Source organism: Amyelois transitella, chromosome 14 (genome assembly GCF_032362555.1).
Source record: "Amyelois transitella isolate CPQ chromosome 14, ilAmyTran1.1, whole genome shotgun sequence".
NCBI classification, from domain to species: domain Eukaryota; kingdom Metazoa; phylum Arthropoda; class Insecta; order Lepidoptera; family Pyralidae; genus Amyelois; species Amyelois transitella.
The window spans coordinates 6,534,185-6,550,452 of record NC_083517.1 but is presented as its reverse complement, the minus strand read 5'-3'; the positions used below and the strand labels follow the sequence as shown (position 1 = coordinate 6,550,452).

The 16,268-nt window shown below is 36.2% G+C and overlaps 1 protein-coding gene across 1 annotated transcript; it reads right to left on the bottom strand.

Moving 5' to 3' along the window:
* Positions 1 to 1,902: 1,902 nt before the first annotated feature.
* LOC106132281 (uncharacterized) lies at positions 1,903 to 9,987 on the bottom strand. The gene is made up of 4 exons (XM_060947762.1): positions 7,624 to 9,987; positions 7,408 to 7,576; positions 6,664 to 6,912; positions 1,903 to 2,024 (listed from the first exon to the last, which is right to left on the bottom strand). The coding sequence occupies exons 1-4, from the start codon at positions 9,985 to 9,987 to the stop codon at positions 1,903 to 1,905; spliced, it is 2,904 nt and encodes a 967-aa protein (XP_060803745.1).
* Between the last annotated feature and the right edge of the window lie 6,281 nt (positions 9,988 to 16,268).

Here is a 16,268-nt window from a genome sequence, read left to right as displayed (position 1 = left end):
TGAAATGTTTATGTAATTAAGTTTATTAATTTACAAAAATTTTCTGAACTTACATTTCTCAAATAATGGCGATACGCGATTGAATAGTTACAGTTTTTAAGGCATCGGCTACAAGCCAAAAGTTTTATCCATAGAAATCCACAGATTCCGGAAAACCGATATTTTTAGTATTCCATCACGCCTATTTGCCACGACCCCTGCATACTTTTTTTGCGTTGTGGTGAATCACTAAAACATCAGACTTAATTAATTTTTTGATACGTCTGTTTCAGTACAGAATTGGATATTGCATTTTGCAAAGTAAAATGTGAATGAATTTTAATAAAAAAAAAAAAGGTTTGAATTTTGCTTGTCAACCTATCAAAGTAATGTACTTAACTCCGAAGAATACTTTCGTATACATACATACATACATATGGTCACGTCTATATCCCTTGCGGGGTAGACAGAGTCAACAGTCTTGAAAAGACTGACAGGCCATGTTCAGCTATTTGACTTAATTGGCGATTGAGATTATACTAGTGACAGGTTGCTAGCCCATCGCCTAAAACAGAATCTCAAGTTTGTAAGCCTATCCCTTAGTCGCCTTTTACGACATCCATGGGAAAGAGATGGAGTGGTCCTATTCTTTTTTGTATTGGTGCCGGGAACCACACGACACCACACGGTACTTTCGTATATATTTCGTATATCGTAATACTCCAACACTGTTCCGCTTATGTCAAACTACCTTTCTCCGGAGATTCGTTCGTTTTGTCATTGTCGTAATGTCATTCTCGAACACTTCTTGTTATGCGTAATTGTTTATAATTAAGAAGGAATTTGAAGATAATAAATAATTAAGATCTAGTCAAATACAATGTTATTACCTATGTCAATGGCAATCGTTTTCGTGAGGAGCCTGAAGAGGTGTCAAATAAACTAAATTAAATTACTAAATGTCTTCATGGAAATATTGATATCACTATGACTGTCTTAAGGTCCTATGTTCCCTAGCTGGGGCAGAGGGCATCCACAGTGCGTCGCCATCCCGCTCGGTCTTGAGCTTCGCGTTTTATTTCGCTCCAAGTCTTCCCTAGATTCTTCACCTCAGCGATGATTGTCCGCCGCCAGGTCTGTTTAGGGCGGCCACGTTTACGCTTTTCTTGGAGATTCCAGTCTAGGGCTTGCCTCGGTATGTGTTCGGGGTCCCTTCGGAGCGTGTGGCCGATCCAGTTCCATTTGCGGCGTTTGATCTGCTGGTCGATCGGAGTCTCACCGCAGCGTTCCCACAGGTCTACGTTGGAGATTTTCTCAGGCCAGTAAACTCCGAGAATACGGCGAAGACAGCGGTTAATGACGACTTGGAGACGGTGCGAGATGTATTTAGTGACCTTTCACGTCTCACACCCATACAGCAAAACGGTTTTCACATTGGACCGGAATATTTTGAGCTTAACTCTCCTAGTCAGTTTCCGTGATTGTCATACAGGACGGAGCTGTGCGAAGGTTGCTCTTGCCTTGGCGATTCTCGAAGTGATGTCCTCTTCGGTCCCTCCAGTTTCCGACACTACGCTACCGAGGTAGGTGAACTTGTGGACTCTCTCCACACCCTCTGTGCCGATAAGCAATGGCAGGGAGCCAGTTGCACCGCACCTCATTTCCTGGGTCTCCAGCAAGCAATTCGTGTCCGTTGTTTCATGCCAAAGGTCGTCGTATTATGATCGGTCCGGTTTTGCACTGTTTCTGTTTATACAATAAATTTGTATTCGGGTAAGCGACTGATTAGCCCACTATATCCTAGCCCGCTGGTGGGGCTGCCACCTTAGAGCATGCGAGCGTGCTCGGTTTTGTTTCGGGTTTTCTCCCTAGTGAGTAAATTCTGTTTTAAGGCGTAGAAGGTTCGCCTTTCGCCCTGCATCCTCAGCTCAGCTGCACCTCAGGGTGGCGGCCGCACGGCGGTGCGGTTGCAGCAGTTCCCACTGATATCACCATGATATGAGGGAAATTCTTTAGAGATGAAGGAAACCCAAAAAACTCTGAACCTAGAATAAGAAAAACCGACGTTATTAACTTGATATTCAAATCCCAGGGATAACTTATTTGTTTTGGTTTCGTTAGTATTGTATATTCTACACAAAATCGGTCTACAAATAAAGAACTTATGATATTTGTATACCGGAGTGATTGATCACACAGAGGACAATGACCGAGGAGTTTTTCGGAGGGGAGTCTGTGATCGATGCGACCCCTTGGTTAGCTTAGTTAGACAGTCATCATAATAACCTCTCCGGTACGATGCTACAAAGGATATAAGAAAGTGCGTCGTTTTCCTTAAGATTAATAAATACAGGGCTTTTTGAGCACTGGCCAAATTTGCGGAATAACTTTAGTACAGTTAACTGCAGAGAAAGTTGAACAGAGAGCTTTTTTTGCAGGCTGTACATGAAACTCAAAATACTTAGAATTTAATCTGCCAATACAAAGTGGCTTTAATGTCAACCTGAAGGGGGCGACAAAACGAAGACTCCACTACTGTAGATGAACAAAAAAAAAACTACAAAAGTTTCATCACTTTTCATTACTGTATTATTTGGTCAAATATAAATATATTTATATAATAAAATATTTTGTTACTTTAAGTTTATAATTTTTTCATAAACTTAAAGTAACAAAATATTTTATTTCTCATGGCCTTACAAATGTAAATTATTCAATTCTAGTACGGGTTCAACAGCCAAGCAGCGGGCGTATCATTTATTCTTGTTATTCGACTTCCCACTATTGCGATAATGTAAGTTTCGAAAAGAGAGGTTGTTGGCATTGTCCGTATATCTATTTATATAACAATTATGTTAAAAATCACTAAAATAAATATTTTTTTAGAACTTAAGTGAATTCATATTATAGGCCAACGACTGATGATTGACTGAAATATCAACGCACACCATAAATAGCTGTGTATAGATATGTGAATTTGGCATGTAGGTTTCTAATGGAGCATAACGGTCCACTAAGAGAGATTTCTCTAAATGCTCGCGAGAAAAGTTTTAATAGTTTTTTTTTAGTTTAATGTTTCAAATGAATAAAAACCACTAAAAATAATTACGTACAATCTATGATGCCGAACTTTCCACTCTTCCGTTGCAAAACTATTCGGAAGAAAAATCTGTAGAACTAAATTGTATTTTTGCTCAAACTTTAATACATTTCAATAAAACATACATAACAATGTGTTTTTACCTTTTATGAAACACAGTTTAAGTAAAAAAGTTCAAACAAATTAAACCTGAAAAATGAAGTGTGGGTGCGATGAGTTTTATTACGAAGTCGGTCCGTCAGTCGCCTCGTAGACGTCAGCGGACGTGTGTTGCGTGCGCTACGACCGCTACGCGTGCTACGATCGCTACGGACTCCGTGCTACGAATAATATCAATTTTTATTTCAAGGAACAATATAAATATTAATTTGAATAAAAAAATAAATCTTTATTTCAAAGTTGTGCTGGCTGATTAAGTTTACTAATAAGTGTTTTGTGATTTATCAAAATGACGATAAAACAATTTGGAATAAGGATGATGCTGATCTTTTTGACTGTTTACGGTAACTCAACTTTATTTTATTAAGTACCTATAAATTAAACGAGTATAACATGCTCTTGTATAGACGCTTTAATGAAAACGCATTAACTATTTGTAATTAAATAATTTTTTATTTCTTTATAATATGAAAATTGTTCATCTTAATAGATAGAATATTATTCTGTATTGATGGACTTAGTTTTTAGTTTTCGCTTAATATTAAACCTACTGCATAAAATTAATGTTCATAATGTTTAAAAAGTATGCAGTCGAAAAAAAAATTGGATTGTAAATTCTTTTTGAACATGAGGCCGAAATTAGCATACTTAATAGTTCTTCTTTATAAGAGTAGGCAAAACCAACTAATATTATAAAACCAAAGTTTGTTACCTCTCTGCATTTAAACCACTAAACGGGTTTTGTTGAATCGAGGTACAAATATAGTTTAGATCTTGGTAAAGAAACACTTTAATTAAACTTAGGCGGAACAGTGGGAGGCTGCTAGTAGTCAATAATCCTGCTGGAGATTCGTTACGTCTTCTTTCTAGATAATAATGAAGTGACTGCTAATTAGATGAGAGGCGTTAACTCTGAAAATAGAACGAGTGCCGTGCTGCAGGTAATCTAACAGTTTAACAATTTCTGGCGTCCAATGAAAAGACGTAGGAAATGCATTTGTTCCTATGACATTTAATCGTCAAGGGATGAAAAATATATTTTTACAGCCATACACATAATCACGTCTATATCCCGAGAAAAATCCCGACTATTAGCCTTTCCTGTATTGACGTTTTATGGCATCTATGTGAAAGATATGAAGTGGTCCTACTGTAAAGAGACAGGAACCATACGGCACGGCACATGACTTTTAAGGGAAAAATTATGAATCAATCAATACCTATTTGAAAAACCCTTGCCATGGGTACAGAAACTCGAAACTCCTGGGCGTAGGAAGCTGAGGGTTGGTTAGGGCTAATTAGGTATTCAGTGAGTATCTCGTTTTAACAATAATGAACCAAATAATGTACTAGTTTTAATAGATAAGTATGTGTGGCTTATAATTTGTACAGCACTTGTTAAACTAAGAAATAATAAGTGTATGAAAAGTCCTCTTAAAAGCTGTTCTTCTTCAAGTAGTGACTACATTGTTATGATATCATAAATATTATTATATTTAGGTCATCACTATTCCGAAGTAAGTTGAGTATTACGTTTGCAAAGCAAAGCAACCGATTCAAATTCTATTTTTCAAACTCATCACTTAAACTAGGATTAAGTATATTATTTAGAACGTTATTTCATCTTATGGATCTTTCTTTGGTAGATAAAAAAATATATATATGGCCGTCGTTTAGTGGCAGAAAAGCAAATATTTAAATTTCCTGTCACAGAAATACCCAATGTAAAGTTAAAAAAAGTTTTTTGACTATATTAGCACTTTTTTCGGAACAGAACATACATTAATTACGCCTTGTGGGGTAGACACAGCCAAAAGTGAAGAGAAGACTAAGTGGCCACTTCAACTCTATGGCTTAGATAGGTCATAAGCCTCATAAGCTTATTAGCTCTTCCGTTAGTCGCTTTTTACGACATGACATCTCAGAACAGAAAAAGACACAAATTCTTTATCAAGCATATAAGAACAATGGAGCCATTACTCTACTTTTCCTCTCATTATGGAAAGGATTTTGTAAATTGCTTTCAAACTTTTGCAACATTTTGACGTCACTGATACCTGCAGAGTTTCGTGATGTGAAGTTTATTACTTTGTATAAAGTGATATCAATACTTTTAACCCGAATGACAGAAAGGATAATGTTTCTTCCTCGTATCATGTATGTAGGTAGTTTTAAAAGTTTTTTTCCATCTATCGGAGAGTGTAGAGGAAGCGGGAGAGGTTTGTAAGGATCGTAGCAAGTGGAAATCCATAGTCTCTGCCTACCCCAATGGGAAACAGGCGTGATGGTATGTATGTATCGGAAATTTATTTATTTAAACTTTATGACCGTAAACAGTATAACAGGTTATTATAACTGAAATGTTGTTGTTTATGAAATTGTTGTGTTTAATTTACTAAAGTTATTCTGAAAAATTGGTGAAAAATCTGAAAAACCGACTGTTGTTTAAAACCCAGATCAATGTCAACACCAATAAAATTATCTTTGGTTATCAATACGAGATCCGAGATTAATAATCTCGGAAAGTTGAGGACGGATGAATTTTGTTCTGTTTGAAATTATAAAGAGTTTCCTGAGGGAAGGATATACCTATATTGTATATATATATATATACATATATATATAAATGTATAACGCACACACGTGTAGCGTATACGTGCCAAGCCGGGGCGGGTCGCTAGTACAGAATGTTGCAAGTTAAAAATTAACCCGTAGCTATTTGAAAAAACAGCCAACTGAAGAGAGGATAAGTGTATAGTATATGATCAAACGAACTTCTAGAAGTGAAGTTCGATCGATATAATATGAGTGGTTTCATTTGAAGATATAAATTAACACGTAGTCCTTTGACCTACAAGGCAACTTTTGCACGTTTAAGATTTGATTTTATTAGATATCAAAAATCGATTCTCGTTTTTGAAATCGATAAAACAATCGATTTTTCTCCTTCCTACCTACATCGGACGGCCGTCTTGCCTCATTCTTTTTAGAGTAAGTTTATGGATTTCTCGTGTTTCTACATAATAGGGTTATGGGTGGGATGGGTAACTTATATCTTCAAATGAAACCACTCATATTATATCGATCGAACTTCACTTCTAGAAGTTCGTTTGATCATATATAATATTTCGTGGTTTCATTTTCGATATAAATTAACACGTAGATGTTTAGAGACAAGTTTTGTCATTGTTTGTAGTGTGACGCAAGGAAAACGCTACAATTAAAACACGAGATTGATAAATCATAGCTTTTTTTTTTTTTTTTTTTTAACAAAGAAAAACAATCACGATTTTATAAGAACTAGGTATAACAAAATAAATTTCAATCATTTGGAGAACAAACAGAATTCGCGAACATATCGTTCGATTCTTTATTGATAGGCCTATTGTAAAATTTGGCAAAGGTTTGGGAAGTTGCCGTCCAACCGGCAGTTTTCCGAATCACATCTAAGCTAAGGCCAGCGACGCGTGCCTTCGAGGTGGCGGCGTGCCGCGTGCTGTGCGCGCCGTACACCGCCACGTCGACGCCGCTCGCGCTCAACGTTTGTTTGATCCACCTGCTTATCGTCTGTGCTGTCGCGTTCTTGTGAGGACGCTTCACAGTCATTAAGAGGTGGTCTAAACCTGGTGGCCTAAGTTTATCAGTTACCGACATGTAATCTACAAGCGTAGAAGCTGGGCAAATCGATGGATTTTCTTTAAAAAAGGGTAATAGCAAGAGCGGTTGCTCTCGACCTACCCCTGACGTTTTAATCATATCGGTGATACTTATTTTTATGATGTTGTCATTAATAACTATATTTTGAATTTTAATTAATGATAACGTCTGCACTCTGTGTGCAGTACACAACGCTAATAAAACAACAAGTTTTCTGGTAAGTTTATCTAAATCTAGTTTGCTATGGGGAACCCATTCGGAAACATGAGTTAGTACTACCTGAGGGTCCCAGGTGGATGAGTATTTTGGTAAAGATGGTCTCAACCTAAATATTCCTTTAAGTAAGCGTTTGACACTCTCATCTGCAGCTAAATTGTTTCCTAAAAATAAAGCCAGGGCTGAGCGGTGATTGTTAAGTGTACCATATGATGCACCTTTTTCAAACTGATCAGACAAAAAAATAATCACATGTGAGATGGGAGCGTTAAAAACATTAATATTATTAATCTCACAGTATTTGTACCACAGCTTGTAGCATATACCGTACTGCTGTAAGGTATTATCGGAAAGTGATGCCAGCATTATACGTAATGCGGTCGGTGGGACGCCGCGGCGGGAGAACGCGCACCGGAGAGCAGCGCTGCTCCCAGGGTAAGAGTCTGGTGTAGAGGGTGTTGATGTCTGAAATGCGATAATACTAAATTGGGACGTGGTTGTAAAACAATTACATCAGAAATCAATAAGTCCATAAGCTGTGGGTACCAAGCCTGTGCGGGCCACATAGGAAAAACAAGAATGCCCGTGGCTTCGTCTTCAATAATTTTTTGTATACAATTAAGTAACAAAGAAAAAGGTGGAAAAGCGTAAAAGATTTTTTGGTTCCACTTAATGGTAAAAGCATCCACAGTGACGGCGTCTGGGTCCTGTTTCCAGGATACGTACTCGTGACACTTGGCGTTAGTGCGTGACGCAAACAAATCAATTTCAGGTTGGCCAAATTTTTTCACAATAAGGTTAAATGCAGATGCAGATAATTCCCATTCTATATCATTATTTATTCTACGAGATTCCTCGTCTGCTTCTATATTTTCTTTGGTATTAATATATGAAGCGAATAACCATAATTGTCTCAACTCGCACCAGCGCCAAATTTCACGGGCCAAGTTGTTAAGGTGCGGAAATTGTATCCCGCCCATGCGATTGATATAGCTTATAGCTGTAGTATTATCCACACGAAGTAAGATTGCACATTTTGTCTTATCACGAGCAAAACATTTGAGAGCCAAAAATATCGAGAGTAATTCTAAGTAATTAATATGAAAACTAATTTCGCAATCCTTCCACGCACCGTTGACCCGTAACCCATTATAGTATGCTCCCCAACCAGTACGAGACGCGTCGGTAAAAATTTCCATTGCGTAGTTGGGGGTTTTGAGTGGGTTGCTTGTTTTAAAAATATTTTGCAACCACCAATTTAGGTCTTCCAAAATATTGGTACGAAGTTTGACCTTTGTGTCAAAAAAGCCATACTCGTGTAAAAATAAATATTTCTGTCGTTCCAATATCTTAGTGTACAGCCAGCCATACCGTACCGCTGGGCACGCAGATACTAAAACACCTATTAGTTGTGATAATTCTCGAATGGTAACGGTGGGTAGTTTGTGAAATTTTCGAATCAAACCAGCTATTTTATCGCGTTTATCTGCGGGTAACGAAATAGTCATGGATGTAGTGTCAAAAATAAAACCCAAGAATTTACATCTTCTTTTGGGTACCAACTGACTTTTTTCATAATTAATTACGAAGCCTAGGTGTTCAAAAAGTGTTATTGTCTCCTGAATATTATTATGACATTCGTAATAACTACTTGCTATACAGCAAACGTCATCTAAATAACAAATAGATTTGTAACCACGACTGCGTAAATTAGCTACTACCTCCCTGACTATCTTAGTGAAACATCTTGGGGCTATCGCGAGACCGTATGGCATCGCGTTAAATTCATAAATGACAATTTCATTTGTATTGGGGTCGATATATTGAAACCTAAGATATTTACGGTATTCAATATCAATGGGTATAAGTAAATACGATTCCTTTAGGTCTATTGTCGCCATAAACCAATTGGGTTGCAATAACTTAGCAGTCGTTCTAAAATCTTCCATTTTGAAATGCATTTTTGGTATGAAACGATTTAATGATTTTAAATTAAGAATAAACCTCTTTTCTCCGTTTGATTTCGGAGCTAAAAATGTACTAGAAATAAACTGATCTTCACAAGGGTCAACTGGTGAAATAGCGCCTAAATATAACAAATTATCTATCGCTAATGACATATCAAATTGTTCTTCTGCTGATAGTGTGATTCGGGGTACAATGTGTTGTACCGGTTCAGATGTAAATGGAATAGGTATTCCATTCCGAACCCAGTCTAGAATGTTATCATTATTTGTGACTTCAAGCCAACGTTTGTAAAAATGTTGAATGCGACCTGCATGTACCTTCGTTAATGACGCGTGGTCCGTGATGACCGAGTCTGGCCCCCCTTGGATTGAGTGGTTGCTGTGGACGTTGTTGGTGCTGGTCGTCTGGTTGACGGAATATACTTCTTCTGAGTTCCTCGCCCCCCCCCTGTTGCTCGCATAGCGAGGGGGCGCCACCCAGTTTCCCTGAACCTGTTGGCGAACTGGTGCTGGTGTATTTTGGGAAGCTGGTGGTTGTCTTACAGGGACTGGTTTTTTAATCTGTAAACCCTGTTTTTCTATTGATTTGGATGCCTTGATTTTTTCAGGCAGGCTTATTCCAAATAATGTCTCGTCTCTGTCGCTGTCTTGTATGACATTTAAAAATGATTTAGCTAGACCCGGAGTTATCATTTTTATTCTGGATTGGGTCTGTGAGTGATGTAAATCACAGAGAATACGACATCCATCACTAAGTGTTTTGATGGCTTCTATTTTGTTATCACCTGTCATCAGAGAAGACATTGCCTTGCTGACTGCTGTTATTCCAGAACCTAGCTGTTGTCGATATGATTCAACTTTCTTGTCGCGTAATCGTACCATTTCCGCAATGGCGGCTGAAATCTCCATGTTTAACTTGGGAGCTTGTAAAAGATTACAATTGCTTGGTACTAAATATTGTTTTAAAATATTTTCCCTCGCGGATGAGGTCATACCTTTTTTTTAATAAGGGTAGCCATAACTGTGTTAAATTATTATGGATCTCCGCACCCCAAGTTGGACCTGGATCAGTTGCGTCGCCAAGGGCAGACAAAATTTCCGGATCTAATGGCGGAAATCCCGAGTCATCCACAGTTTGGACTGGCTCTGATGGTGCCGGAAACGAATGGGAGTCAAGCGTTTGTGCGGGGTCAGGGGCACACTCTGCCACCTCGACTAGTGACTCCGCATCGACTGGAGGTGCAGTTTTATCTACATAGTATTGTGGCACCGTATCATCATTTGGCTCCGGCAGACACCACGTACCCATTTCGCCTCCTGTGGGCAAGGTAATAGTGGTAAATGAGAGAGAACGACATACCAATTTATAACCAGATTGGTAATTGCGCCTTGTTCCATTTGGAATCTATGGCGTTGTTCGTCACTTAAAGAAAATAATATGTTTTGCCTCGTTCAGTGTGAATCTATGGCAAAAAATGTGTTTCGCTTACCTTCTAACCCGTTCTCTTGGTCATCCGAGGGTGATGATGGAAAAACATCATATCGTCGTCGTTTGCGACTATGTTTATCCTTTAATTTCTCCATTTTCTTTTGGTAATATTGAAGTTTTTCTTCTAGGGTTCTCTTCGGCATATTGTAACTTTTATTTTTAAAATGTAGGTAGGTAACGTGCGTTCGTTGCCGTGCACGGAAAAAGAATGAGGCAAGACGGCCGTCCGATGTAGGTAGGAAGGAGAAAAATCGATTGTTTTATCGATTTCAAAAACGAGAATCGATTTTTGATATCTAATAAAATCAAATCTTAAACGTGCAAAAGTTGCCTTGTAGGTCAAAGGACTACGTGTTAATTTATATCGAAAATGAAACCACGAAATATTATATATGTTAACGTGATTTTCAATGACGTGACGTCAAATTATCAAATATAGATCTCAAATCTTTACCATGGAAGAATATGTATTAATTCTTAGTATAATCTCAAACCTTAGTGGTTTCGCTATGCTAAGTTAATACCTACTTTATGTTTTGTAAGATCTTTCATACAATAATAAAAAATAAAAAAGAATATGCATGCATATCCGATTCCGATCTGATGAAAAATATTATGAAATAAAAGTGAAAATGTATGTATGTACAAAACCCAAGAAAGGCATTTCTTCATATTTTTTGCAATTTTTTGGTCGATTTCAGTAAACAGAAAGAAACGTTTCTTTCTGTTTACTGAAATCGACCAAAAAATTATGTATATAAAAAAAAATATTTGAGTAAAAAATGTGATGATGGGGCGGAACTATTTGTGCGCAAGCTCGGCTCGCACTAACAACGTCGATGAGTAACAATACTGCGAGTTTACCTTAAATATGGACTGCGTTGCCGCGCTTCTGCATCGCTATAAATAAAAGGGAAAATGAAATATTCAATTGCACTGCTATTTGGAATATTTTGATTAAAAAATAACATCGAATATCTATATGTACTATTTTTTATAATTTTTTCATATATTTATCAAATCTTAGAATAGAATAAAATACTAAATGTATTTTATTCTATTCTGAGATTTGATAAAATTGGATACAAAGTATCACTTATTGACGTCACATCACTTAAACACAGACGTCAATATACAAATATAGATCTCTTAAATCTAAATCATGGACGAATGCACATTGTCTTAATTAAAAAGCATGAATTATTGTAGAACTAGTTATTTACATACATACATATAATCACGTCTATATTCCTTGCGGGGTAGACAGAGCCTACAGCTAGTAGCTGAACGTAGCCTATCAGTCTTTACAAGATGTAAAGACTGATAGGCTACGTTCAGCTATTTGGCTTTAAGATACGATTGAAATTCAAATAGTGACAGGTTGCTAGCCCATCGCCTAAAAGAAGAATCCCAAGTTAAGCCTACCCCTTAGTCGCCTTTTACGACATCCATGGGAAAGAGATGGAGTGGTCCTATTCTTTTTTGTATTGGTGCCGGGAACCACACGACACATTAATGTAGAACTAGTTATTTCAATACCAATATTTCGTCAAATAAATAAAGATAAAATAAAATATGTACACACTGTACAAATTATGTCAACACCATGTCAAAAATGCACAAGCATTTAAGAGGTCATTATGTCAAGCTCGGGCCATACATGTTTCTCATTAATATAATCCTCCGTGCTGTAAAAGGTTTGCCTACAAAGCTCATCTTTAATGTACTTTTTGAGTTTTCTATCATTCATTTCAAGAACACTTTTTGGTAATTTATTACAATATCTTATACAATTAATCGGAAATGATTTCCCTACCTTAGCCAGCCGATGCGCTGGGACCGACAACTTATAATTGTTTATGAAAGAGTCTAAGTTTTTCCTAACATGCATAATGTTATCGAAGATGTATTGGGAGGGCAATGTTAAAATATTAAGGTTTTGAAAAAATCACGAAGCGAATCTCTTTGTTTTAGACCGTAGATAGCTCGAATAGCCCTTTTTTGTAGGATGAAATAGTTTGTATGTCTGCTGCTGCTCCTCAAAGCAGTAGACCATAAGGCATTAAACTATGAAAATAACTAAAATATGCTAACTTAGCAGTTGCCACATCCGTCAAATGCCTAATACGACGAATAGCGTATGCTGCAGAACTAAGCCCTTTAGAAAGTTTCAAAATGTGAGCATGCCATTTCAAATTTGAATCTAATGTTATTCCTAAGAAAGTAGTACTATCAATAAAATCTTATCTTTTAGGTACTACTTATACTAATATCCACATTTGCCTGCCGCACACTGGGAAGTGTAAACTTAATGCATTGGGTCTTATTTGCATTTAACAGTAAGTTGTTGATTGTAAACCAGTTAGATATAGCGGCTAAAGTGCTATTCACATCATCACAGATTTCGCTGCAGCGGTTCATCTTAAAAATTAGTGACGTATCATCTGCAAACAACACGATGCCAGTCTGTTTCTCATTCATGCAAGGTAGGTCGTTAATATATACCAGAAAGAGAAAAGGTACCAAAATGGAACCTTGCGGTAGCTAGCTATAAAGCAATTGGTGAAAGATTTAAGTAAATCGGTTCAGTACTTTCGGAGATAAGCGTGATCATACATACAGGATTGATCGGAACATGATTTATATTATTTTTTTAATTAGGGGAGACACACTTGATCCCCATTTTAGTTTATTGCTCATATCTTAGTCTATTTTAATGGTTTAATCAGAAAAATTTTGGTGACTACCTATGAAAACTATTCATCTAACTTTTCGATTATCAGATTATGGAATAAATTAATAATGAGTATTTTTTTTTGAGAGGAGACGAGCGATATTGAAGATGGATGGAAGGAATTTAAAGAGAGAATTGTGAAAGTAGCTGTTGAAGTGTGTGGTGTAAGTAGAAGAAGGAAAGGAAAAAATCACAATAATGCGTGGATGAGTAAAGATGTGCAAGAACTTGTGCGATTAAAGAAGAAAGCATGGCTGGATTTGTTAGCAGCAAAAGCTAACTTAAGAATGCAAGAGGTTATAGATGAAGATGTGAATGAAGCACGCAAGGAATATAAAAAAAAAGAAAGATTTGGTTAAAAAAGCTGTGATTAGAAAGAAAGAAGAGTATAAAGAGGATTTTGATAAAAGACTATCAGAAGACTTTCAGTCAAATCTGAAAGTATTCTGGAAATCCGTAAGGTCAGCCCGAGGAAAAACTATAACCAGAGAGCTGACTAGGATCAGATGCCAGGATGGTAGCGTTGTGAAAGGAGAAGAATGTGTGTTAAAGATATGGAAGGACTATTTTGAAAGTTTATTTGAAAAGAAGGAAGGAAATAAGAAAGATTTCTGCTATAGCGAAGAAAAAGAGAATCAGATGGAAGGCGAAATTGAAATGTTCGAAATTGTGGAAGCACTTAAGAGAATGAAAGCGGGAAAGGCTGCTGGGTATGATAGTGTCGGACGAGATGCTAAAAGCAGGAAAAGGCTGTATTATTTTAGGCATCTATGTGGTTTTTTAAAGATAATTTGAGTCTTTCTTATTTTTATTGTCACAATGATTTACATCATTATAGAGAAATTTAACATCTGGCTGTCGTTGTTCTCTCCTGGCGTGTCTTCTTAGTGTCATCAAAGGCAAATAATACGTAAAGTTTTGCAGTCCTTTGATAGTATTTCCTTTCAAAATCTCTTTAACCGCTAATTCAAATTTTGTTTTGTCTATAGGTATGCGTTTCTCAGCGCCCTCTTTAGGTTTATACGTTCTCGAAATTTGCATTCCATCTAAAACAAGTAAAAATACTGAGCTATCTATAACCAAATATAGGGCACACTTGATCGGGATCAAATCTACCCGCGCTCGCGAATCAAATGTACCCGGAACTGATTTTTTTTCAAAAACTAAATTTTTGTTAAATAATAAAGCGGTAATTAGAAGGAAAACCCATCAATACAAACTTCAACTGACAACTTTTCTAGTCTTTAGAATGTGGTTCTAATTTATAATTGATAATAATAACTATAGATAATGATTTAAATACTCACAGAATAATATTTTCACCTGGTGAAAACAAAATGGCACCACCGCTCTAAAGTTCTCGATTGTGTACCGTCAATTTTACGTTCAGCCATAGACAATGAGTGAAGGCAACAGTATTGCCAGTCTTTAAAATAAAAATACCTTGTGCTTATCGATTTATTGACAAGGGATCAAGTCTCCCTAAGAATCAAGTGTCCCCAGTCTCCCTATACAGGTTAGCTTGGATTTATTCAACTTACATAAGTAATTATAGGTCTACTAGTATTTTAGAAGAGCGGATAATCCAAACACAAGTGCATTATGCACTTAAATGGAGGCTCCAGTCACTAATTTGTTACCCTCTTGTAAGTTACTTAATAAATAATTTTTCATTTTTTCATCTTGGAGATTCCTTTAAGCCCTCCGTTTTCCCTTTTTTATTCTTTATAATGTTTTTTGGTTTTTATGGTAATTAATAGATTTTCCTGATTGGTGATTTTTCAACAATTAACGTAAAATATATTATAAATAGATTTCTGTCTCGAATTTCGGTATATGTTAATCGTGCAGTCCTTATATAAATAGGGTGATAATTATGACATGAATAATTAGCACATGGTCGTTTTGATGAAATTCTAGGAGCATGTTATTGATGCGAGATTATTAGGTATCGATTCCCGGTTAATGCGTAAATATAAAATAGAATAGGACCACTCCATCTCTTTCCCATGGATGTCGTTAAAGGCGACTCAGGGATAGGTTAATAAACTTGGGATTCTTTTTATGGGTGATGGGTTAGCAACCTGTCACTATTTGGATCTGAAGTACATCATTGAGCCATTCAGCTGAATGTATCCTTTTAGCCTTTGCGAGACTGTTGGCTCTGTCTACACCTTAAGGGATAAAGGCGTGACAATATGTTTATATGTATGTTTGTCATGTCATTTACAACATTACAGCTTTTGAATTTTCCTTTCATTTGTTAGCTTTTTGCCACTTAAGGTCGACAAAGGCCTGAAACAAATAGTAAATTGTTGCACGTAATAAATAACTTTACCGTGGTTGTATTTATTGTAACTATCCGCCTTAAATTCTAACCAAAATACGTATGTAATAACAAAATACGCTGTGAATATAGTTGTGGGTATCAGATTGAAATCTGTTATATAGAGCTGATTACTCCTTGGTAGTATTCAAATGAAGAACATGTACCGAAAATAAAACGTCGACAGATTCTAAAACAGGAGCGGTGGTTTGACTATTCTTCTTTTTTCACTTGAAAAAAAATGTTTTGAAAATTTTGCTTTCAATTTAGAGGACTAAATTATAAATAAAAATTGCAAATAAACAAAATTTTATAATTTATCTGCACTTAATATGTGTGTAAAAATAATAAAATTCTTATTAAAACAATTGCCACAATTCAAAATATGATTCACATTAATTTTTTTTTTGATATGGCAACTTATTGCTGTAAACAAGAAATCTGTAATGTTTTGATTTAGGTAATAAGATAATTATTACGGATTATGATTGCATAACATGATAAATGAAATGAACATTACAGTTACATTAGTCTAAATACATAAATACTTTTAATTATAATATTGTAATAGAATATAAATATAAAAGTATACGAGTATAATATTAGATGAAAGCAAATAATATATTAGGTCCATCCATATG